The sequence below is a fragment of the Lepeophtheirus salmonis genome, chromosome 1 (assembly GCF_016086655.4).
Source record: "Lepeophtheirus salmonis chromosome 1, UVic_Lsal_1.4, whole genome shotgun sequence".
Classification (NCBI taxonomy): Eukaryota; Metazoa; Arthropoda; class Copepoda; order Siphonostomatoida; family Caligidae; genus Lepeophtheirus; species Lepeophtheirus salmonis.
The window spans coordinates 32,165,769-32,193,048 of record NC_052131.2 but is presented as its reverse complement, the minus strand read 5'-3'; the positions used below and the strand labels follow the sequence as shown (position 1 = coordinate 32,193,048).

The window sequence follows — 27,280 nt, the reverse complement described above, 5'->3', positions numbered from 1 at the left end:
TAAAAATAGCAAAAACTCTATTGTACATCAATATGAAAACAATCTTGAAAAAAAATCATGGCAAGGAGAAAATACAACTAATTTTTTTACTTATATAATAATTCATGGTCCTGCTTTGTATAATTGTAGGCTTCCTATTCAAATTTTTGGGATGAGTTGAGAGTATTAGGAAAACTGCTTCTGGAAGATTGCCATGTAGAAAATTGGTACGGAGGAAAATTGCCAGTTAGGACAATTGTCCAGGAGATAATTGTTTTTATTTTGTCCAAACTTAATGATGAATAATAAAACATTATAAATTTGCTAAATATTATTTATGCAAAATATATCTAAACATATTTGTTTATTCCTTTCCAAAGGGAATATCTTCAAGTGCGAGTAATATTCTGGCAATATAGGAGGAGGAGGGGGAATAAATATCTTAGGGCCTCAAAAAATTAGGTTTAATACCCTCCGCTTTCGGATTGGCCTGGAGGTAGTATGAAATCTCAAAAAACTACCGCAAATAAATCTTATATATCCAAGGAAACCCTCTAATACTAAAAAATAGTTGTTAGCCCCAAGCGGGCAGGACATTTAGGGGTACCCCCGGATCCTTAAAAACCACCACTAATACATCCAAAGAAACAGTGTTAATCAAAAGAAAAAAAAATTAAAAACTGCATTTTTTCGGTGTTTTTACGTCATTTAACTCATTTTTCTAATGGGTACTACATTTCATTTAAATAAGATTATTTTATTTCAATAAGAATATCAATAATTTGTTTTTAACTTTGCAATTGGTACACCTTTCCTTTTGGAAAGGTTGGAGTATCTAACTGATTTCTCGTGGAAATAATTTATCTAATCCTTTGAGTAAATGACATTTAAAAAAATTATAATGGTTCTATTTTAACAAATACCTATAATTTAGAAAATTCCTGTACAAAATAATACCATAAATTTATTTGGTGATGTTTTTTTAACTATCCCCCCCCCTTACTCAGGCCAACCAGAGGACTTTGAACTAGTTTGTGGTGTTAGAGGGGCGCCTTGTATTAACTAACGGTGATTTTACCAGTCCCACACTATCGATGCACAGCCCAATCCGTATTCTACCATATTTATGACGGCCCTTAGCTATTCCCCCTCCTCCTCGTATATTGCAATAATATTACTCACACTTGAAGGTACTCCCTTTGGGAATGAAACAAACAAATACGTTTAGATTTTTGTCATAAATAATATTAAGGAAACTTATAATATATTATTATTTATCTTGAAGTCTGAACAAAATACGGGCAATTTTCCTCCATTACAATTTTCTACAGGGTAATCTTCTCTGGGCAATTTTCTCCAGGGCAGTTTTCCGTACATGGGAGTTGAGATACCCAAAAATTTCTGCTATAGCTTAGAATTTTATTTTGATTTAAGAAACTTTCATTGTTCCCGATCTGGCCTTTTAAATAAAATATATCTATTTATAATTATTTTATGGTGACGATCAATTTTAACTACTTTAAGCAATTTTGAAACCTCCAAATGGGTTAATAATAATGTTTTTAAGAGTCTTTATTCATATTCTTAATACATTTTTACATAGATCTAAATCAATATGAAAAGAATTACGTTACTAAAAACAAAAGTAAACACATTTATGTTAAAACTGAACCATCCAACCACAAGATCTCACAAAAGTAAAAGTACTATAAAAAATAATTCGTTTAAACACCTAAAGGATAAAATAATATAACTCTGGTGTAAAACTTTTCCAACTGTTGTACTATGTCAAATATATGTTTAATGAAAAGAATTCTTGAAGTATAACCTGAAAATGCCACTGAACGAATTTTGAACACTATAAAGAGCTTCCTACAGTCTTTCATAAGAGTATTGAAAAAAAAAAAAAATTGAAATCTAGAATTGTGAAGTGAATGTATTTTCTCCCACTACTCTACGCAAAGATCCCCTTATTTTTATGAGCTGAGCCTCCGGTAGCTTTAAAGTTATTACTAATCTTTTGTACACCTAGGATGCCTTCACACTATATAAAATAGAAACTATTTTTTTCAAATGCCAAGGAATGAAATCTTTATATCATAGTAAATTGTTGATAGAAATTCACGATAATTTGTCAAAGAATACAAATGAAACCTAACCTCAACTTTGAGAAAACTCCTGTCTTGACAGGCCTCATGTAATAAAAAATGAATATTGCTTAAGTGGAGGCGTATAACAAACGTGTGTAGCTTGGGATGAAGGTAGAGGTACTGATGGGATGTTTCTATAGAAAAATCAAAATTTAGATATTAGAAAAGGAAAAACGGGTTGTTCGTGTACTCTGTTTTTATTTTTTGTTCATTCTTAAATAGATCATTGAGGTGTAAACAGCGACAAGTATCTGTAAGGGAAGTATTCCCGTTTATTTTTTGTGCATCCTTAATAAATAAATAATACATTTATATTTAATATATACATAGATATCATTATATGTGTGTGAGTGTGTTTGTCCTTCAATCACGACCAAACTAATAGATACATTTTGCTGAATTTTTTATTTAGTTTCTTATTGCCCCAGAAACGGTTCAGATAACCATTTTTTTGGCCTTCAAGGCCATGGCGACTTACCTGTACAACCTCTGGGCTTGGCTGCATTTTGGATACTATAAAGATTCTTTGATGCTTACCAAAGCAGAAGTGGAAAAATTGAACCTTTCTCAGGAACCAGTAGCTCATATACACAAACCGTGGGTGGGGGTGTATTCTAGCAAATTTTAAGGATTACTTGGTGCCTAAAAACAGGGCGGCGGTAGAGTTTAAACTATATTTTTGCCCAGCACTTCACCTGTACACCCTTAGAGTATTTTGGGATATTATAAGGGTTCCTTGATGCTCAGGAAGGGGTTACCAGTTTGGCCTCTGACCCAAAATTAAAGCAACTACTTCTTCATTGCATGAAAAAAGAGTGCCAATATATAATGTCTATATATTAGTATACGCATACTCATAAAACCAACATGAGAATAATTCTTAACACTTTACAGTCTTTATTTTTAATTTTATATTAAGCAGCTGTTCTTTCTTAATTTTAATTTCTTAATGTCGCAGAAAATACCAAATCAACCTACTCCACTATATATTTAGATATAAAAATAATGTTTTCCAAGCAATATACTGTTTAAATTTAATTTTTTTTATCGCATAAGTTGCTTTTTCCTTTCACTCTCCAAAATCTCATTCCTAGGTATAACTAAAACTCATCATGTCATACGACAAAAGAAAAGAAAGCATTAGATTATAGATGTAGGGTTGTAAATCCTAAGCATTGTTTGGCAATGTATTTCCTTATTGGTGTTCAGAACAACGTTGATTGATTAAACTCGAATTAGCTCTTTTTAAGCTTTGAACAACTTCGAACTCCAATTATTAAGTAATTGTCTAACTACCAACTGATTTCGAGCCTTTTTTTTTTCTTCTTTGAAGAAAGTTTGTAATATACAATAAAGATCACGGCGTTCTATATTTGCTGCAATTATAACATTAAATGAAGGGGGTATAGCTTTCTTTCTAGGCCGCCTCTTGTAGAGTTGAGTAATTTTGAAAAAATAGAATGTCCTTATTATCTTCAACAAACATATAGAGGGTGTAATTTTTGACATTGTAATGAAAATTACTAATTAATAAAAGAACATTTTGTTGTGGGATCTACAGTTGTATTATTAAAAATAAAAAGCATCCATTAATAGTTGATGATTATAATGGCTGATGTAATAATTAAATATTATTTAATGTGATGAACAAAGTCTCAATTTGTACACGATAAATATGATCGGTAAAGAAAATCACTTAATGTGAAGATAACCCTGTTGATATCTATGACGTAGTCAGAATGAATATTTACGAAAAGTAAAGGATGTTTTATTAAACATTTGTTCTTAGACTCGTCTGCCGTAGAATATTTTTATATTTAACAATATTATTTATATATGAGTATATAATATTTAGAAAACAATGTATTAGGTACAGTAATTGGAGCAGGAAATCTGAGAGAGGGAGTACAATTGCCATCAAAACGTCTTTTGAATATAAAATTATCCCAAAAACATGTATGCAACAAAAATGTCCTTAACCTTCCATTAGTGAATATTCTGAAGAACATTAATTTGTGTTTTAAACAAGATATAATTTATTATTTTTATAGTAAAATACTTAAATTTTAATTTTTGATGAATATGTCATTATTTTATGCAAATTTGGGGAATTAAATAATTACACATCAGTTTTTGATGAGGTTTCGTATATAATATAATATAATAACTACAATATTATACGCCTCAATTGGCATATTAAGAAAAAAAAAGATGCCTAGTAATCAAAAGGAAAAACCAAATGAACGACTTTTTAGCAAACCATTTAATTCAATTCACTAAACCTTGATTTAAAAGTCCTAAATATACTAATGAATTTTTCACAAGACACTATCAAGATATATATATAATTGTATTTTATTACATATAATGTTCCGAGACCATACTTAAAAGTATTGGCGATAAAATTTAGATTCAAAGGAATCAAACTCCAGTTCTTTAACAGAGGTTTAAAAATAAAGGTATCAAAAAAAAGTCATATGTCTTCTATAAAAAAATGTCACCAATAATATGTTTTTTGCAATCAGTCCTGTACAATATGGAACAGCAGATTTCCGATCAAAAAGGATTTTTATCGCCACAACAGATTCTATGATTAGAGCTAGTGCTCTTCCAGTCGGTATTAGAAATTATTGTCTTTTTTATATTAATAAATGTAAAATGAAAACAATGAAATAATATGCAATTTTTTCTTAAACATGAGGCAATAACAGTTTGATATTAATTGCTTATTATTTTATAAATGTTTTGATTATCCTACTGTAAAATACGGTAATCTATACGGTAAATTAATCTATGTTAATTGGTACTCCTTAATTCAATAGCAGGCCCTATGACAACAGTCATTTTATATCTGAGTTTAACGAAATTAAATACTCTTGTTATTATTCCTCACATTGAAAAAGCGCCTGCTATTGAATTATGATATATATTAAAGATGTACAACTAGGTTGTACATCTGATTTTATTTTTTTGTTTTATTTAATTATTATAAATTTGTAAGTTAATACATGGATTTTTTTTTTTATTGTAATATTTGATTAATTTCTTTTCAACCTATTGTGCTCAATAAGAGGATTTAAATAACGTATGAATTGCGTCAAAGGAAATTTTGGAGGTTAATAAGGGGACTATTTATTTTACACATATATTACAACTGAACAGTAGATCTATTTTAGGATTTAAATTTTAAAAGATACAAATTTATTTACTTACGACATCGCGACTGTTACTAAAACTTCTCTTATGTAATTAAAGTATATAACCTGAAATAGAAAATCGTGTTGTATAAGGATTGGGAATATTTTGAAGTGTATAAATTATGCCTTGGAATGCAGCCGCTTTGTAGATTGTTTACATCTCAAAAGGTTTTTTTTTATTTTCGGACCCTGATATCATTATGATTTATTTCTTCAATAAGCTAAGTATCCTTTTGAATATTTTTTTTTTTTTTTCAATGTCAAGACTAAAGCGTACAAGAATAACTCCATGAATATAATATTGTAGATATTATTTTATATAGAAAACACAGTCTTATCAACGCTGTCGGGTACATATTTAATTACCCAAATTTGAATAACGTGAAGAATATGTGATAAAAATTATCACAAACAAGTAAATCTTTCATTAATTACTCTCAGAGATAGAAAAGAAAAAGAAATAAAGACAACTCCATGAATGGATACAATTTGTCAACAATGTGACTGAAAAAAAATATTATGTGGCTAGAGAAGGAGTCCATTAATAATTAAGGTGGACACACAGCTTTGGAATCCGAGTGGAATACTTCCATTCTTATGCTTTGCCGTGTAGTGTACTTCCTGGACTTTAGAAACAATGCTCTTTATTTTCAGACACTCCTCATATTAACGAGACGTGACGACAAGCCAATCCAGCTGGGCGAATCTCACTCTGTAGTGGCCCTATACAATGTCCTCCACCACTTTTAACCATTTAACCCCCTGGTCGACCGTTTGGCAGAGCACAATTTGAGACACCATATCTTCGATATATGCATGGAAATATTTTTTTATATTAGTTCAATGCAGAAAAAATCATGCACGTTCTCTAGATTTACTACCATGAATCAACATCTGAACTGTTTGGTAGAGGCCTATAAAAAAACCTGTGAGGGCTGTTAAAAAACAACATTGATTGATTTTATTATTTTTTTGTGTGTGTTTGAGGACGTTAAAGGGTCAGGAGTAAAATCATTTGGCACAAGCAAAAAATATGAAATGATGTATCTGTCTTGATAGAAATTATTATCAAAACTAAAGAAAATTACTATAAGAATAACAAATTATATTTCATTCAAAATCCAAAATGGATGTTATTAAGATTATATTTAAAGATAGATTTGTTTTTTCTCGGTGATTTGTATGAACTATTAGTATTTGTCGCGTTTTTATTGATATTCTCGAATTCAAAATTGATGGAATAGTTAAAAATTGATAGAAAATTTGAATTTCATAGTTATTATAACTGTTCAACTATTGATCATGTAAATGAGTACATTTGATTCTTTATTATGCAGTTCACTAATCACGGTATAAAAATGATGTTAACCATAAAACAGGGTCTGCCCATCAGCAGGGTAGTAGCATGACTTTGACGTTAGAGACCTGCGTAAATTTTACGCCACTTGAGCTCAAGTTTATTTAAATAACAAAGATCATCTTACTTCAGGAAAATTTTGGATTTATGCACCACTGCTGAATATCCCATGGACACCCTTTTAAGGACCCGTAGCCCTCCGTTTGAAAATTGGGACCTTTTACACCCCGAAATTTATAAAAATACTACTTCTTCCTTTGAATCTACATTTTTCGCCAATAGTTTTTAGTATGTTCTTAAAATGATACATCTGATTACATGGAATAATTATATACCGGTAACCAGAAAGTAAAAATTAATTTTGAGTATAATAATATTTACTTATATTATTAAAATTGGACGCCACTGCCTCTCATTATTTTATTTCAATAACGTATTTTTAAACAATATAATCTACATATAATTTTTTAAAGTAATTATGCGTTAATCCATTTCAAAACATCGAGAATAATATTGCTTTGAGACGAATGAAAGCTGCTTGTGAATTATTTGCGTCTACTTAAGATAACAAATAATACTTTTTTAATAGCTATTAGTGTAAGGAGAAAATTGTATTGGGTATAATTAAGAAAAGTTTAAACAGAATAAAGATGTAGCAGCACAACATGTACAAAAAATTAACCTATTTATATCCCTGAGGAACTTTGTAGCTTAATAGGTGCTCTATTTTCTATGGACTCTCTTTTAAGGTCAAATAGATGTAATAGCTATATATAGGTATGTTGTAAAAATCTTTCTTGGGATCCAATTTTCTCTTAATTTTACCCCAATGGAAAATCTTACATGTAATGGTTGTATTATATAAGTTTCATTTGATTATACAGAGTGGTGCAGCAAAGAGCAATAAAATAGTATTCATTTTTTTTGTTTGTTTCATAATGATAGTAAACATTTAAAGTTTTGTTTTACACAGTTTTGAGAAGGATTTTAGATAGTTGACGTCCCTCATTAACCATACACTGAACTTCAGACTAATAATACTCCGTGATTTTTTACAATTTTATGTTTCTCGTCAAACAACTTTTATATTGAGAGATTTTAGAGAGATAAATATTGTAAACTATTGAAAATAAGTTGATTCAATAATTAATTGTTGGCGATTTTATAAAAAATGTTGGTTTTTCCAGTATATATCAAGTTCCAATTAGCCAATTTGGACATTTTAGAATCCTTGCATACCAGTAGAGATCTTGAATATAATGATTTGCAGATTGATTCTCTTTAAAGAAAGTGAAGCAAATTTCAAATTATGAAAATGAATTAAAAAATTGTTTTTGGAAATTACAAACAGATTTTCATAAAAAAGAACAACAACTTTGGACTTAAATTGCAAATAGTTTAATTAAATAAAAGAATATGTCAAATCGTTTATCGGCAATATATATTTTCGATGGTAGTGTTACATTACTACTTCTCCAACTTATGATAGCAACTGACTCTATTGCCAAGGAAACTTGTAATTTTCGCCTCTAAAATTAAATCACGCCCAACCTTTTACTACTTTCATAATCTGATTATCACGTATAATGAAAACGAAGTTATATTTTCACACCCTGTACAAAGTATGCAAGGTATGGCACGCTCTCTTGGGCAAACACGGGCACTTAAGCAGTTGATATTCTTTTTTTAAATAGTTTGTTTAAACCTAAACTAGTTGGGAAAAAGGAATTAATTGACGAATTCGTTGTCCCAAATATTTGGAAAAGGCACGGAGGAGGGCTCCTCGGAATCCGTGCCGGGAGCAACAAAATAAGAATGCTTTAAAATCTGGGACTCAGAGAGAAAATCTCTGGTTTTTCTAGACGAGAATAATGTTTGCCACGCCAGAAGGTCTACAACCAAAATACCATCGTCATGCAAACGAAGATACAAGCTCTCATCTCGGTGTTTGGGGAGGTTATCTCCGAAGGCCACGTCAGGCCTCCTCATGTTTTCCCCATGGGCTCAGGGTCAACACTGATGCCTATTTGGACGTGCTATAGATCAATATCGATGCCAATGGGAGGCCTTAAATATAGCAGTAAGACCCCACTTTTCATACTTTGTAAAAATTCTTTAAGGCTCCAACACCATTTGGACAGCTTCATCTTGCCGGACTTTTGCTCTCCAAACGAGTTTTATTTTTTGTGTGTGAGCGAATGGCACACCAACTAAATACCTTGCATCACCAAAGACGAACTTGTCAGTCGTATGAAAAACAAATTCTAGTTTTTGCCAAAGAACCAAGAGGCAAGGCCTGCTCGAGATTTTGTCCTCGTATATAGATTTCAATTGAGGCTAGAGACGATTTTAACAAATTAAGTGACTTAAAATTCATCAAACATGAAGAATCTGTTTGTTTTTTTAATCTGAAAACTGGTTGGAGATAAAATTATCTAAAATAAAAAAATCGTGCCACGGATATCTTGTGTACACTGTGCATAGTTCATAAAAAGTTTTCCATATTTACACTTTTTATTCCCAATATTTGGGAAATAATATGTGTTTTTTAACAAAATGAGATTTAAAGATTTAGATGTCCTATATTTGTTATACAAATATCTACATGTATTGTAGTGATGTGTGCAAATTGAGTTTTAGACCATTATTTGAATTCCCTAACTCATAAATTTACAATGTACCTAACTTTATCTAAAATTACCTCTTATATAATTTATGATTTCATTTTTTTTTTGTTGTTGTTTGATTGCGTTACGGAATGTAAAAAAAGCAGGACTCACAAGGTCTAAAAATACCAGCCCTTGCACAATTAGTGATAATGATAAATTGAGAATATATGTGTAAAACTGACATTACATTTATTATTTCTTCTAAAAATATTAAAAGAAATACATAAATTTTACAAAATTTCATTTTACGGGATCCTAATATTTACTTGAATCCTGAATCTTATTTTTTTTTTTTTTCAAGAATTGTGTTGAACTAACATGAATAATCATTTTGGTTTAAAATTAGACTTCCTAGCCAGGACCTAGATCTAAAAATTATTAATCATTTCAAGAGCATAAAATAATGTAAAACAATCATGAACTAAATATTTCAAAATAAAGTAATAAATTTCTTGCTTTTACTCGATGAAAGCGTTCATACCTCCGAACAAGTATTTTTAAACTGATCAGTATTTATGTATCCAGCCGAATTTGAAAGTTTGTATTTAACTATTTCAATCTCATAATCCATAAATGAGCCACAATCCTTGGTATTTAAAAAAAAAATCAACATATCCTGCAGCAGAGGAGAAAACTATTAGTGCTAAGTTTTTTTCTATGACATTTCTACATTTCAAGTTATTGGGAATGTGACCTTTGGCGCTCAAGAAGGCGTATTGTTTTTCATGATTTATAGAAGATTTTCGCCCTTTTATTGTCGCCAAGCTAAACAAAATGGTTGCATTTAAGATGTTAACATTTACTCCTACCACATTAAGAGAAATAAAGTCAAGTAAAAACGAAGCGAAAGGACCCTCGACCAAATTAATGCTAAAAACTATTTAAAAACTTTCCACAATACTTACAGGGATTGTAAAAAAATACATTCTTTAGAAATCTGGAATGTAGCTATAAATTTTCTTGTTTTTCCGACTCCAAACTAATAATTTGTTATCGTATTATCCCAAGTCTCCGGCAACTCCAACTTCTTGACGAGTTTTTGACATTTAACGTTCTATACATCAGGACATCAAGGAGAAATCAACATTTTTAAATGCTAAAGTCACATATGTAAATGATACCCGTGACATATAACTCTTTGGTGAGATTCCCAAATATGAGAGATTGATTGAAAAAAAAGTTTGATAGGTCAGATCTGAGTATAATTATAAAAAGTCGATCTTGGTTCAAGATCTGGTCTATTAGACATATTAATTAAATTATTTATTTATATTTGTGTTTAAACTCTGCTCAAGTGTACCAACCCTCCCCATGGTGTTTTTGATGTCCATTAGGAGCCAGAGTAACAGTCTTGCAAAAGAGAAACAAAAGTCATTTGCTTTCCAGTTGATGATAAAATCTGGCTATGCCGGTAGAGCTGATCATGCCTTTTATAGGCCTAAAGGAATGATAAATATGTTATTGAAGTCAATAAGCCTTTGTAAATTCAAACCTCCTCTAAAATAGATTTTTGATACATCCTATGTGCAGCACAATCGGAATCAGATTTCTCCTTGACTTTTTACTTAATACATGCCCAATAAACGAGTTTTTCATTGGATAGTTCAACACGCGAGCTTTGATCCTTTAACTGGACTCCATTCACCTAATGGAAAATACTAGTTTGAATAAATTAATATCTCAACCAGACTTATTTAAATGTTTTGAAAAATGACAAAATAGCCTCAATCCTTCTCATGAATTGACGAGTTGGCTTTTATATACAACATCATATCGTCAGTATAAGGATAAATTATATGTGTTTTGTCATCATATAAAATACCACAACCCGTATACTTGTGCTTTATTTTCATGGCTAATTATTCAATGGCCATAAAAAAAAGAGAGGCCCTTGGACATCCTTTAAGACACCTACTATATGGTTACTTTCGTTTTTGTTTAGCTGTATTAATTGTTGAGGTCTCGGTAAAAAGTAAAAATTGAATAGTATTCCTTCTGAAGAAATAAGAAACGCATGGTTCATGCAATATTTTACTTCTCTTGTCTGACTATTTGATATTACTTCATTGATCAAATTCACGTGAATTTCTTTGCATTATTTAAGCAATTATTTTTATGAGAAATGAAAAACTGTAGTATATATATAGGGTATTATAAACTATTAATATGATTCATTTATTGTATTACCAACTTTTTGAAGATGTTTGTATTTTCATACATAACTCTCCCATGTGTTGTAAATACTCCTATTTTTGACTTAACTATTAGACACAATAAAGCGCACAATTCATGGCGGCTTTACATAAAAAAGATGTGTAATTACATTTTTAGAGTTATCTACAACATGTCATTTTATTCTTATTTTCATATATTATCTTGACACTTTTTTGAATACTAGGTCTATGTATTTGTCTTTTACAAATATGTATCACATATCTTTATCTGTCTATATATAAAATACAATTTGTGTAAGTATAAGTGCCCACGCTGTTGGGCCAAGGAGGTTAAAACTTTGCATGGGTGCATCTTTTGAACCTGGTCAAGCTATGACAGGGAGGAAATTAATGGAAGGTGGTTATAAAAGGGGGCTTATTCTATACCCAAAACACAAAAATTGTACTTTGGAGCTCAAAATGACTAAATTGATTTCCAATGGAATATTGAACTCGTAGATAAGATCAAATTTGTCATGGGCTTTGTTTGCATATCAATTTTACGCATAAAAATTGATGTTTTATTGAAATATCTCTCATTTTCTGAACAATTTTTCTGTATTTTTTTCCTCAAACGTAAATTTTCAATTTGAAAGAAGAAATGCAACAAGACGATTTATTTTGGGCATACAATATTTAACTCATTCTTTACTTTAGAGTATTTTCAACTTTCGTAACATTTATTATATTATTTACATTTTTTGCACAAATGAACCAGTTTTTGAGGGTTATTTTTTCAATGACATTATTCTCCATAACTTTCTTTGTTCTTGCAAGTACAAATAAATCTTGGATAGTTTTTATAATTCCAATCAATATTATTTTCTACTTTTTTTACTCTTACATCAAAAATCTTCAGTATTTCTATTAAGAAAAATAGAATATCATTGTTTTTTCTTTATATAAAAACTTGAAAGTCAATATTATTGTCCTTGATTTCTGTTGTCTCTAATATGTTTTAAAGTCAATATTATTAACTTTTGATGAATAAATAGAATTCCTCTCATAAACGTTTGCTTTTAGAGGATTGTATACAAAGGTTATTGAAACAGTTGTTGAACAGGTAAACTCCGGTATTTCCGATGCTGAAATGCATGAATATTTACTCAATAATTCTTGCTGGTCATCTTTTTTTCTTTTTTTTTTTGATATTTTTTGATAATAGGGACTAATTTCTGAAGTGTTGCTCCTAAGCAACGTTATGAGGGAAAGGAAAGTATTTTATAAGAAATATGTACTTAGGTATACAACACATCCCTTAATAAGTCCCCATCTGACAAATATATGACAACATTATTGACAGCCCCACGTAAGTTCCGGTTGGTATTAAAAACCTTCAAAGTGTATGTTTCAAAATTCCATGGAATTCAGATTGTTAGTGTAGAGATTAGAGTAGCTTTAGTGAGCTCAGTTTTGTAAACAACTTTCACCGGATGATGTTCAAAGGATACCAGTCACCAGAAATCATTTTTATTTCGCTTTTTCTACACTCTATTTCTATTAATGTTTTTCTTATAAATAAATAGTTTATCAGTTTTGGCTGTAGTCTCTGGGAGGATTGATTCATGAATGATAAAACCTCCTCTGTTTTCTGATTGAATTCTTAACTGTTTCCCTTATTGTATCCATCCTCCTATTAATCTTCAAGTTATTTGGAATCTGTAACATTAATATATCCTTCTGGTATTTTGTTTCTGCATCAAATAGTTATAATCGTACTTCTCGGTGCTTCGAATAAATTGGCCTTCTTATTAGATTTCATCCATGAATGTTCTTTCCAAAATGAGTTATTCTTATAGCTCAGGTCTTAAAATATTTAGATCTGCTTTTAAAGCTTGGCCAACTGCGCCGTGTAATTTTATTCGTAATATACAGCAGTATGGATGCAATTTTTTAATATACCCCCTTCTCCAATGATTGCCTTTGGTACATTCAAAGAGCTTGTGTTTTCAGTTTCAAATACACTTCTCCCAGCTTACCTGCGTGCATACTTTGAAGATACCCCAAAGGACTGTTCTTTCTTTGTTTAAAAAGACTTTTATAAAAATAAAGACAATCCTTTTTCTTTTTTCTATTTCGCTTCGTCGTATAAATATTTATAAATTAATAAATTATATCAAGAAAGTCTCGGACAAGTGTGCCCCCCCCCCACTATAACCGAACTTGTTTTTATGTATATATCTGATAAGATGAACTCTTAACACGATTATAGTCCTGGAATGTATATACGAATAATTATACCCTCAAATATCCACTTTTAATTTATATTATAATAAACTCAAATGACTTAGTTTAAAATACGATGCAAAATAAAGGTGGGTTGAATGAAGTTCTTACGAACTCATTCAGTACATAAAAAATCTTTGCCTTTTTCATCCTTATTATTGTACTTCACTTCATTGTTTCTTTTTGGAAAATTGAGGATAATAATAAAAAGGAAGAAGAAATTATTGCTAAATTGTGCATAAGCACTTCAGTGAAAGCCTGGTAACTTTGCCCTAGACCCTTTTGAATTAGGAGATTTTACCTTAAAGCAATTTTGGCTCAAGGATATTTCGCCTTCATACATAACTAAATGATTTATACATCATTATTGTATAATTTTAGTTAAGATCAAAATATGCAGTATTAATTACATTCGAATGAATTATATATTTGTTTTTTGTTGGACTAATGATGGAATAATGCACTTTCCACATATTATATTTGCTCGTTATTTCATGTTTTTTTTTCTAGTATGAAGAATCAATCATTTCTAATGATAATTACAGACAGAGAAGGGATTAGCAAATAATATATTCGAATCGTTGCCGTGTTTATACGTTTTTGTTTTCATTATTATTCTAACTTTAATATCAATTTTGTCTCTGGTTGGAATTAATTACATAGTTAGACTATGTCGGTGTATGGATTGAAATTGGGGAACAAGACAACTACTACCCATGGACAACTGAAATCTTCTCATATAATATCAATAACATATTCCTAATGAAAAGTTTTGAAATACTGACATGGATGTATATCTTTCATATGGCATATTTGATGAGATATATTAAAACTTCCTATTACCAGTATTAGAACAGACATATGACCAAGAAAATCTGTCATATGGTACAACCCCCCTTGATTACAACCTTTGAAGGTCCAAAGTACAATTTGAGAGAGAAATATATTATCACTAGAGTGGTGGATAAGCTTCAAGATTTGCAACTTTACTTGACTTTATATTTTGAAGTTTTGCGAATCGGCTTTGACTTTAACGTTAACTTATACTGAACTCATAAAAACATTAATACTTTGCACCCTATTATATAATGATGGAGTTGGAATGTCTTAAATTAGCTAGAAAGAAATCTGAGGACTTTTTTAAAGGATTCAAGAACTTGAATTTTTGAGTATAGACTTGCGACTAGATTTGGATTTGCAGAAAAATTACTTGTTCCTAATATTGATTATCACTGCATGCAATATATAACCTAGTAAGTATCTTATTTTGGTATCTATGACTATATTTCGTTGCTTTTATGGTGTTCATTAAACAATCAATACTTTAGACCATTGGTTCTTAACCTTATTGGAGGTACTGGATCCATGCATTCACCGAATCCCCATACGATTTTTTCAGAGCTTAATTATATATTTTCTTAGTGTACAAAATGAACAATGCATCAGTGGCAACCAAAAACCATTGTGTTCAAGGTACAAAACCAACAAAACATTCATTTCACAAAAACATAACAAAATAAATATTTGCTACAAATCCATATCTCTTATGCTGTTGCTTTTTATACACAAGTTCACAAATCCATGGCTTAAACTTTGGCAAGTTCCACTCTAATATCTTTTTTGTAACATAGTGTGTTCATTTGCTCCGTATTTATGCCGACAATCCTTGAAAATTATTTTTTCACAAAAATATGTTACTACAAATGGTATACGTATCCCCAAAGTTTTTTTGTTTTTTTTTGCAATAAAGGTTTAATGTATGATTTGCTAACATCTTACAATCTTACTATTACAGTCGTCCAACAAAGGAAATTTTGCAAAGTTATCATTCTCTGTTCATTGTTTAAGTAAAAGCAGCCTTCTTTTATATTCCTTCCGGTTTTCTTCGGCTTCAATGATGTTGGCTCTACTGCACTACATCTTTCAATTGAGAGCATCGAAAATATCTACCAAATATGTACTTATGCTAAATTGAGAATAAACTCAGAATATTGAAGTAATCCGTGTGACAATGTCCGTACTCTTGCAAAATCAGGGGTAATTCCACACGCAGGGCAACAACACGATTAAGCACTTTTCCCTTGGATAATGGACGAACTTTAGAATTGTATAGAAGTACCTTGAATTCCGAGCCCGTTTTTTACACAGTTCTTTAAAAGATGTGGTACTTCATAGCACATCGCAATATGGCCTGATCACCTGCAGTCAATTATGGATAAGTTGAACTTAACGTTACAAATAACACGAATGAGCTGCATTTATTTTGTATAATGCATTTTTACCAAGTAACTAAATATTTGTAATATAAAACAGAGAAGAACATTTTTCGAATCTCACGGCGGGTCCACCCTGGTTTTTTTTTGTTGGTATCCCACTTGCTCCACTTTGATGCAACAATGTTGCAATACACTCATACTGAAACCAGGTCGCTCCGGTCGACAGTCGCATCAGTGTATGCAGGGGGGCTTGCCGAACGCATGAGAGTGTATCAGTGAACCTTTCGGGTTCCTTCGAACACAGGTTAAGGACACCTGCTTTAGACCTTCACAGGGTCACAAAATTAGGTATGGCTCTACTTGATATTCAATGTCGAAATAATACAAATATTAGGAATTAGTTATAATTAACCTTATTTAATTGTATTTTTTTATATTCATGACTTTATTTCATCATATTTAAGGAGTTTAATTAATTGTATTTAAATATTCAAATTTTAATAATTTGATCAAGATACACATTTTGCTGCATGCCTAATAAATATAGGAAGAGCAAAGATGTATTGAAGTTACTGGAATCCCCCAAGTAATTCCAGTAAATTTGCATCCTTGTGTCTTCAAAGAAGTATGATAAAGGTTTTGGGCTGACCTTTGTTCAATCCAGACCTCAGTCCTATTGAAGATATTTGGTGTGAGTTAAAAAAACGGGTTCATGCCAGAGAACCCAAAAATATCGAAGACAGTCGTGTAAATCTGTATAGGAGAGAGGCAAAATATTCCCTCTACAACTTGCTTGAACTTAACTGTTAATAATAAAAGATTAGTTGAAGTTATCAGAAATAAAGGTTACACAAATGGTTATTAATTAAAGCGGTGCCAATACCTTTGCCTAGTATTTTTTTAATTATCGCCTCTAAAATATAAGAAAGAAATTTGTTTTTGTTTATAATTGTAGAAAAAATGTAGATATTTAATTATTAATGAACATTTCTTATTATTATCATTTTAACCTATCTTGCTATATTTTGGTTATAATGAAAGGTATCTAAGTAAAAATACTTAGATACATTACTGTAAAGTTCCTAATGTGCAATTAAAACATGGATTACCATATTTATAAATTCATATTGCCATAGTGTTGACCAGGGATTTTTTTTTTAATGGGGTAGGGGCTTAACTCTAAAATTTATCAACAAATGGATGCAAATTTTTTTATAGATATTTCTTCCAAACGAACTGGATATAGCTGTGACCAAAAAGCTTGATTTTTGTTTCATCTGATCACAATAATACTGTCCACAGAAAGGTGATATCCTTCTCCATGCGTCCCTTGGCAAACTCCTGATCTTCTTGTTTGAGTAAAATAATTTTAAAAGTGATTTTCTAGACTCAAATGAAAAAATACAACAAATATAAAGAACTTACCATGAAAATAGCTCAAAATATTTATGCACATACTTGAATTTAAATAAGCTAGTAAATATTCAAAAAAAGCTATTTAAAGAACATCATTCAGTATTTTTTTAAAAGCATTTATAATAAACAGTAATTATTTAAGCTCAATATATAAATTGGAATGTTAAAATATCATAGGAGAAACAAAAAAATATATGGAGTGCCAATACATATGCACATGACTGTATATATAAAGTTTGTCTGTTGGTCAACAAGGCATATGAGTGCGTTTTTGGATATGAATGTGCTCCGTTTAGGTTCAGTGGTTTCAGCCAATTTTCATGAAGGGGCCCAAAAACTAAGATCGCTTGTTACAATTGATTACAATGTGGGGGCCGCGAGGGGATGCAAGGGGGGAGGAGATGGAGGATTGAGGATTGTTTACAGTCTAAACATACACATGTTTCGTGTAAAGGGGGCCTCAGCTATAAATGCATTAGTGTAGGGGGGTCTTTTCAAAGTAAAGTTCTGGAAACTCTGGGTAAATAAATATTGTAGTTATCATATTATTGGGCCCAACAAGCTTAATAGCGCACCTAGATCCATAATCTAGAACCGATACCAATAAGTAATTTATTGAGGTCTCGGTTCAACTTTTTCGGTTATGGTTCTTGCAGCTCAAGAACATGGACTGCTTGAACCGTTGGACCGATAGGGACAACCTTGGTTTTTAAATTTGATAAAATTATAACTGATAGCAAAAGAATCAATAATTCAGATAACATTTTTAAGTTAAAGAAAAAATGATTAAAAACTCGCTGCATAATTACAAAACAAAAAAACACCTTCGTTTACCCCTAAAACAGTTTTTATCACGAAGAAAAGTAAACAAAAACTATTTATTTTTTCCTCCATAATTAATCAACATTATGTTATACAATTGTTATACTAATCTCACATTAAATGATTATTTATTGTGTACATAACATACCTAATTTATACATATACGTATTTCTTTGCAGAAATAAGATGAATGGGATAATTTCCATTTCACCTCACACGGAGGCAGTGGAGCTTAATCAAATCGGACAAGAGTCTATTTCACCTAGCTCAAGGCCCACCAATCCTCTACATAAGGGAGGATTCCTTCTCTGTGCTTGTTCCTGTTTTAAAGCACGAGAGGACACAAAATGCTCATCAGGAAATATTCCTCTAAGAAACTCTAACTCCGATCGTGTGAGTCCCATTACATTTCAGGAGTCTCGTCGAAAGCGAACGGCCTATAATAATTTTTTCATCACGCAAAAATCCTGGCTCTTCTTTCTTCAAGCAGTTGTAGTGTGGATGGTGGTTTGTTTACCAGGAAATATTTTTACATTCATTCTCTACAGGGATGTGGCAAATAAAGGGGTAAGTAACGACTCAAGTACTCATCATTATTTTGCATTGAAAACCTCTTTTTTAATTCCAGGATCGGACATTTATCTCTAATATAAACAGCAGTAGTGTTGGGTCCATGAACGAAAACTCATATTCTGCACTACGAATAAACTGTGGGAACAATACGAATCCCAGAGAATGGGTCTTGTGTACTCTTCATCTTCTCCAAAATATGAGTATTCCATACCCTAGTCCTATATGCTACTCTGGTACTTTTAATGGATCTGCTTGCTATGAAGAACTCATTAATATGAGGGAAATTGTACTGGGAGAAGATAATTATCATTATATTGTGTCTCTAGAGGCCCCAGAGGCACAAGATAAAGAATATTTGTGTCATGAAACCCACGAAGTTTCCTCTTTTTACTTGAAGTTCTCGACTTTTTGGCTCGAAGGGGTTTGCATACTCATCGTGGGAGGATTTGGTCTCATTGGAAATATCATGACACTCGTTGTGTTAGGACGGATTGACTCAAATACAACTTATAATAAGTTGCTTATGACTTTAGGTAAATGTGTTCATATATATATTTAAAATATATTAAAGATAGAGATGTGAAAAATAGGGAGATCCCTGCGAGCATAAATTTAAAAAATGTGAATGTTAGTAACCTTGAAGATATAAGTGATTATATTAATTACACAATGCAACAGCATTTTTTGCCTGCAGGCTGAAACCCACCCTTCTAAAAAAAATCAGGTTTTTAGGGCATAACCAGAATTCAGTACCCTATTTCGACATGAAAAAACGATACATATAAAAATCAAGTAAAATAATAAATTGATAAAAACATTCAAGTATTTAAAAAGTGTATAGAACCACCAAAAATCGAGTGAAATGAAGGACCTTACTTAGATGCTAATATCTTTTTTTTTTTCTTCAAATGCTTTATATCACAGCTAAACTTATATTTCAATTTTTAAAAAATTGCCTGTAAAAAGGGTCGATTTTCATTGGTTTATGGTCAGTTAAGTTTATAATACTTAAAAAGATTTAAATATAATAAACTGGTTAGGTTGCATTAATATAGATTACAATAATATTCCGAGGAAAAAAGTAATACCATATGAGTATATTTAATTACATAATTTATATGTAAGCGTCTGTTAACGTGTTTTCATTCCCTTAAAACTTGATTTTTTAAAAAGGTTTCATTGATTGACATTTTTTATGGTCATATTCGTGTTCTAAGACTTAAATAAGATTAATGAATGTAGGTTTCAGTCTGCGGTCGTTTCAAGACCTTCATTTTGTTGGATAGTGTTATTTGTCCCTATACATGCAGTTTATATACATCTATGTCAGCAGATGTATCATTCGTCAATGCTATCATATTTTTTTATAACATAGTCTTAGGCTTAGTTTTTAGGGTCGCTGGGATTTAGATACGTTTCACATTTCTAGTTATAAGTCTGGTCCTTTAGTAGAAATAAAATGAGTACTTTTTATATTAGCCATAGTGGATTTCCTTCTCATATTTTATTATTTTTTGGACTATGGAGTTATTGGTACCTTTATTCGCTCTCAAAAGAAACCAGAACCACTGTGGTATCGTTTGGCCTATCCTTACTTTTTACACCCTTTTAGACAAACGGTTGTATCGGCTTCAATTTTCATGATTGTAGCTATCTCCGCCGAACGTTACAGAGCTATTTGCTATCCTCTTACTCATCGCCCTGCCTTTTGGCCTTATTTCCTTCTCGTATTATCCATTTCAGGTGAGATTCTTGGGAGAACAATGCTGTGTGTATTAATTTATATTTCTTTTTATATTTTCTCATTTTCAACTGGATAGGATTTCAAAACATCCCGAAACTATTTGAATTTGAGTTGGACTTTAACATCACAACTAACATATCAGACTACAACACCACCCCACTCAATGAGGATCAACGCTATATTACATTTAGCTCTTGGTGGGATGAACTCATAATCACGGGCATCATTCCCTTCTCTGCTCTTGTTGTCTTCAATTCACGTATTTATCTCAAACTCAAAGCATCTGATCGGTTAGAATATCGCTTCGTTGGTAGAAAAGTTCGCAGCGATGGAGTTCGAATGCAATCTTTACGGAAGAAATATGTTCATCAAAATGGAGAAAACTCTGTGGTGGCAATGAGTTCGGATGAGGTAGAAGAGGAGGAAGAGAACACACTTTTACGAGCACAGAAGTGCAATTCCTCATCCACACACTTTCGAAAACGAAGAGAGAAATCAGCTATGATCCTTATGAGTATTGTCCTTACGTTTCTCTTCTGCCATACATTCAGACTCGTCAAGCAGGCTTATGAAGTCACACATCCAAGTCATTCTACGCCGGAGCATCATGCCTACTGTGAAAATGAGGGACGGTAAATGATTTTAATAATTGTAATTTATGTGACTCTCTATATTTGTGTATTTTTCCATCCTTAAGGATTCATGTTCCTGTTGCATTTTACGTCATGTTGAGTGCATCCAATCTCCTACTCGTTGTTAATTCATCAATGAACTTTATCATTTACTGCTGTGTTGGAAGGACATTTCGTGAGGAGTTGAAGAACATTGTCAGTGGGATTTTTCGAAAAAGATCTATGTACAACAAATAATTCATTATAAATAAATTGGTTATTATATATTGAAAGTGTTTAATATATTATGTATGTGAATAAAAGAAGCATGAGCTTTATTTGAATTTATGAAACTAGTCTACAATAATATATGCTCTACTTGGAATTTTATACCACATGCAGCATTTTAATATTATAGTTTTATCATGGTACAAAGTTCATTTTAGTGAACCCACTGGGATTTCCCATTGAACACTATATTTTTCTACATAACAAGTTGCGTGATTGGAGGTAGTATAAGAGCTCATAGATATTATTAAAAATTTGGAAAAATAAAACCAGCATATTAAATTATTAGCGGTTTTGGCAAAATACATAAGCATAGTTAAGTTAACAGTTGAAGGCCATGGGACAGTCATTCACATACATTGTCACCTAAATATATTTGTATCCTATAATACTGGCATATTTCTACAATATAATGGTGATGGCAGTGTGTTTTTACTACGCATACGGTTAATTTACGCAGAGAATAGGAGCAGCTTTTTCTAGTTGGCAATCAGAACAAAGTTTCTTATTTTTCAAAGCAGCTGTCATTAATATTTCATTTTTGAAGACGGAATATCAAAGTATAAAGTAATAACTATTGCGTGAAAGACGAAGTGTAACAATGACTGTTCGCTTGGGAAGTTAGAAGACCTTGTTGGAGTCGGCGTAGAACTGATGATCGACATTAGAGCCTGTATGTTCTTACTATATTCGGAGTGGGGTTTGTGTTTATTTCCTTAATCCACGGTTAGTTGTCACTGATCTTATGAAACTTCATCACGGGAAGGTGGCTCTCCTCACAAATATTCTTCAAATTGTCAAAATTATCACGTTTATTTTTTTCTGCCAGAATCTATTTTATACATCATTGAATTCAACACCAAGATATAGATATTGGTGGTGGGTGCCCAAGAAAAAATTGGTCTCATTTAATATTTGATCTAGCCCACCTAGTTATATTTATTTCATCTTGCAGGCTTTCATCCAAAAATAAACAGAAGAAAAAGGCTCACAATCAGTGTGTAGTGAGGGGTGAAAGATATCATATGTGATTCTCAATTGTGAACATCAGTACAATGATATCATATAAGTTTAAATAGGGTTTACAGTATATCATAGGCAGGAAAGCAAGATTTCCTGAGATGTGTAAGCACACTTGCAATCGCTATGTGGTTCCTATGTCTCATTATTTCAGATTCTTATCATTGACACTAATGAATAAGCAATATTATATAATTTAAAGTACAAACTGAAGCGAATTTGAAAATCAAGTTCCCCCTAGGGAAAGTAAAAGACTGAATTCTATAGGTGGAGAAAAATAAAATATCGTCACAAGATTATCCAACATGTTGTCTATTCAATTGTGTACGGAAAGTTAACTTAGGTTTTAAAAATCCAGGAAAGTTACTACTGATTTCCACATTCAAGGACTTTTCTTCTTCGATATTGTATAGCTGAGTAGAGGTAATGTCGAATAACAATGACGCATTCGACATATTTGATTTCCTTATTTTTATATTTTTTTTTCAAATTCAACTGTAAAACTTTTGTTAACCTCGATCAAAAATTGTGAAATATCCAAATAAGTTATAATAAGGTACTTACAAGATAAATAAAGAATGTCATATAATCATATTTATTGTTCCAGAAACATAATGAAAAGTATTGGCGATAAAATATAGATTCAAAGGAATAATAAGCATTTTTATAAATATTCGGGTGTATAATATCCTAGTTGGAGGGTTAAAGTAGAAATATAATGTACTCTCCGTCAAACTTCTTCCTCTTTCATATCTTTTTTAGCTACTCAGGGAATGGGAGACGCTACAAAAATTATTTGCAAAACAAGTTTGGTATTATGTAGATAGATTCTTTTCTGAAAGTTAAATTGACGAAATTTTGGAGGGAAGGGCCCTTCCAATTTCCAAACAATCCAACCATCCCCAAAATTGGCAAACTGTTACTTACTTTATAATTTAAATGATGTTTTTAAGCTATCCATCTTCAAAACGACACTATTTGATGAGATCTTATGACTAACGTCTTCTGTTCTTAACACACAGGCTAAAAAGTCCTGAGCTTTAGAAAGGACACATGTTTTTTTATCGTTCAAAATTTGCATTTTTTAAATATTTTATTTTTTGAACTATTTTTTTATTTGCTTTATAGAGCAGAGTCCCCATAAATCTTTTTATATAATTCCTGAGCTTGAAAGGCATTTGTTCCCATTAAGAAGCATTGTATTAAAAAAAATGTTTTTGATCTATTGTTTTTAGAAATAAGCACAATAACTCGCAAACTAATGAACAAATTGTCATGAAATTTTGACATTTGTCTTTGTAAGGTTGTTACTAACTGAAAATGAGGTGAATTAAAAAAATACCTTTATCTCTGTGTGAAGCCAAGTACTTTTCAGCTCATGTGTTACATACTCATGAAGAGAATGAATGTTTGTTCTTCTTGTATAGACAATAGGATTTTCTTCCAGATTTTTTCCTTGGCCCTTTAGACCTGTAATATAGACTTTCAACCCAGTGAAGCAATTATCAGCTTTCCAGATAATAAATTCATCTTTAACATGCCCTAACCTAAATCCTATGTCAAATTTCTTCTTCAGTTCTATAACTAAAATATTTTTATATCCAGAGCAAATAAAATCTCTATATATAACACTCTAATCTAACTTTAGTTTGTCAAGAAAAGGGATTTCTACGTCATTAGCCGTAGATCTGCTAGGAAATTTATCAATTATTAATAAAATTATTGTTATTTGTCAATGCAACTAAGTACTTTTTAAATGTTTGAAGATAATTTGAGAAAAATGAATCTATATCTCATAACCCATTCATGTGAGCAGGTTATTTCTTGCAACATTTTTGCAAAATAATGCCATAAGTTACAGAAAAGTTTTCCTTCCTCTTTTCACTCCATGGAAAGTTCATCCAAGATAAGTTCATCCCAAAGCAAATTTATCCCAAGGAAAACTCATCCCAAGACGATTACATAGTGAAGCAAGTTCACCGCTAGGGAAGTTTCATGCCAAAACAGTTTCACCCCAAAGAGCATTCATCCCAAGACAAGTTTATCTCGAGGAATTAACATGCTAGGCATATAATTATTGGAAAAGGTAAAATGAGTACGTTATAGGGACTGTTTGAAGCACAAGAATTGGCATGAGTGTGACGTTCTTATTACAACTAACCATCTTTTTAATTTTCAAGAAATTCTAAACAAGAAAAAAACTTTAAATAATGATAAAGACATTGAAATTTTAAAAGATATATCTTGTCAGCTTAAAGAACTTGAACTTGAAATGCAAGAATAAAATTATTTGATATATAATTTGGGATTAGGAAAAAAAAGTATCTGCTCCTAGCTTCACACTTGAATCAGGAAAGATTGCTTAAGTCGAAGTTGATGTCGTATACATTTGAAAAGTTGAAATTAATCTCCTGGAATGGGGTGTTTTTGATGTGGTGAGCATATGAAGATTAGATCAATAAAATGACAAATCTGGAAAGAAATGCTAGGGGTTTTTTTTCAAATATTTGGATAACTTACTGGGGAATTACAAAGCAACTAACTATAAATAGTTAGTGCATATACAGATGAAGGACTAGAGAGCAATGGAATGTTAAATGAGTATCAAACTTTATTTTCTTCATAGCCATCTTGCAAGCTTTCCTTATAATCTTGCTGATGGAAGTGATGAATAGGAAGAAAGATTTAATAGTAATATAATTTTTTTTTTGGAGGAGGATTGAATATACATATGATGATAGACTATTGCTGGAAAATAAAATAAATTTCGTGAAGTTGAATTTCAATAAAATGTAATAAAAGACTATTTTTAACATAAACTATTAGATAAAATATATATACACATTAAAAAATAATTACTATTTTAATAATTATATTTTGTGTTGATATTAGTGAATCTGATATAGCCTTGTGTTTATTTGATATATTTTTCTAACCTATTAACTTCAGTTATAATTTCTTTACAAGATTTACAGAGTTAAAAATGGAAGAAATTAAAAAAGAATACCCGTGTTTATTTTCTATTTCACGAGTGATGTAAATATACATAATATGTATAATTTTATATCTACAAAGCGAAGTGAATGTTATGATTATGAATAAATGATAAAATAGATTTGTTGAATTGGTCAATGTTGTACTTTTCTTCAACACCCTACGATTAATTAATATTGTAAAATATTACGTATAAATTATTAATAATAACATACATAAACATTTGAGGAAATGGAGAAACAAATTTTAAGTTTAAAAGTTTTTTTTAATTTGCTTAGATCGATCTTCATTAATTAAAGACGAGAAGAGGTCTATGTTTTCTAAGAATTAGGATAAAAGATGAGATCTGAGATACTTTATCTTCAACAAGACATGCTGTAATGCTGATATCCACAGGGAGGATGATAGAATGAAAATTATCCGAAGAAACACCAAACCAAGCTAAGCCTCATACGAGAATAGAGTCGCCACTTTCCTTATTTAGAAATATATCAATCCATATATGACAAAGAATATATTCAAGAGTTGAAGCCCTGACGTGTTCAATTTACATTTAGATAATATTTTCTGGAAGTAAAACATAAAATAAAAATATTCTATTAAGATAATGCCATAATATGAAGTTATAAGCATATATCCAAAATATACAGCAATTTGAAATTTAAATGTACTGTTAATTTGAGAATTCTTACGGCCTAAGATCATTTTTCATTCATTAATACGGAAGAAGAAGACTTTTATGTTCTCCAAGGCGTACACACAGAGGTAGGTAGAGGGAATCATAGGAAGATAATTCCAACTTGATCATCCATCTCAAAAGATTCTCTTAATCAGAACTCTGTATAGCAAGACCAACAATGGGAGAAAAATTCATCCAACTACCATACTTTATTCCGTGTTTCTGGACATGAAAAACCCATATTTCCGATAATAAAGTGAAGGGCATTCGTCTACTGGGTTAGATTCTCATCTACAATAAGATCTTAATTTGTCATTTTTCAAATGAGCATTTCATATTTAGTGCATAATATCCACATATTCTTAATGTACATATTATTGATTTCTTCACTATGTCTATTTGAAATTGTATGTTCTGGACTATTTTTTAAAAAAAATTTAAACAACTTTTAATACATTTATTTTTAGATTAATTTTAGTACCGTAATAGTTGGAGGGTAAAACTTAACACAAATGGAATTATCTCATAAGAAAAAAAATTACTTTTAAATTATGTATAAATACAATTTTCTCCTCAATTGACTCTAGTATGACGTCATCAAAATAGCCAGTACAATTGTAAACAAAAGCAAAGAAATTTTTTATCGACACACCTTATATCTTGTCTCATTGCATTGAAAAAATAGTAACCATAATTAAATAATGTTTACTATTTGTTAGTACATCCCATAGAGAAAGAAATATATTCTTTCTTCATGGTACACCCTATAAAAAATAGTATCACTTATAAAAATAAAATCGAACCAAATCCTTGTACATGCATATTTTTTGAATAGGTCTTTTTTAAATTAATACATAGTATATTTTTCTATAATGTAACTATGAAATTCCTTATTATTATGAATGATGAGTGATGAATATGTTATTAGGGTCTAATAAACAGTATCGTTTTTCATCATTTTTCATCCTAAAATGTAAATATGTCGAGTTCAAAACAAGATACAGAATCAATTAAAACGTTTTTAAAATCATAAGAAAACATTTTACATCATTTTTATTCATCGTACTTCCATTTAGTGCTTGTTTTAATTATGAAAATGACTCTGAACGATAACAGTCCCGAATTA

The 27,280-nt window shown here is 30.8% G+C and overlaps 1 protein-coding gene and 1 long non-coding RNA gene across 3 annotated transcripts in view; one reads left to right on the top strand and one right to left on the bottom strand.

Moving 5' to 3' along the window:
* The window catches only part of LOC121127692 (G-protein coupled receptor daf-37), a 32,564-nt gene extending 11,043 nt beyond the window's left edge, over positions 1-21,521 (top strand). Inside the window, exons 2-6 of one of the 2 annotated variants that reach the window (XM_040723132.2) lie at positions 18,425-18,812; positions 18,874-19,351; positions 20,346-20,561; positions 20,639-21,194; positions 21,260-21,521. In XM_040723132.2, the coding sequence (XP_040579066.1) occupies positions 18,432-18,812; positions 18,874-19,351; positions 20,346-20,561; positions 20,639-21,194; positions 21,260-21,431 (1,803 nt within the window). In that variant the 5' untranslated portion in view covers positions 18,425-18,431 and the 3' untranslated portion in view covers positions 21,432-21,521. Of the gene's footprint in view, positions 1-18,424; positions 18,813-18,873; positions 19,352-20,297; positions 20,562-20,638; positions 21,195-21,259 lie in introns of both variants that reach the window. The other variant, XM_040723126.2, reaches the window with a different exon arrangement.
* Positions 21,522-25,392: 3,871 nt separating this feature from the next.
* On the bottom strand, positions 25,393-26,741 carry LOC139907623 (uncharacterized). The gene is made up of 3 exons (XR_011784343.1): positions 26,168-26,741; positions 25,691-26,042; positions 25,393-25,635 (listed from the first exon to the last, which is right to left on the bottom strand). It is a non-coding gene; the product is annotated as an uncharacterized lncRNA (long non-coding RNA).
* Between the last annotated feature and the right edge of the window lie 539 nt (positions 26,742-27,280).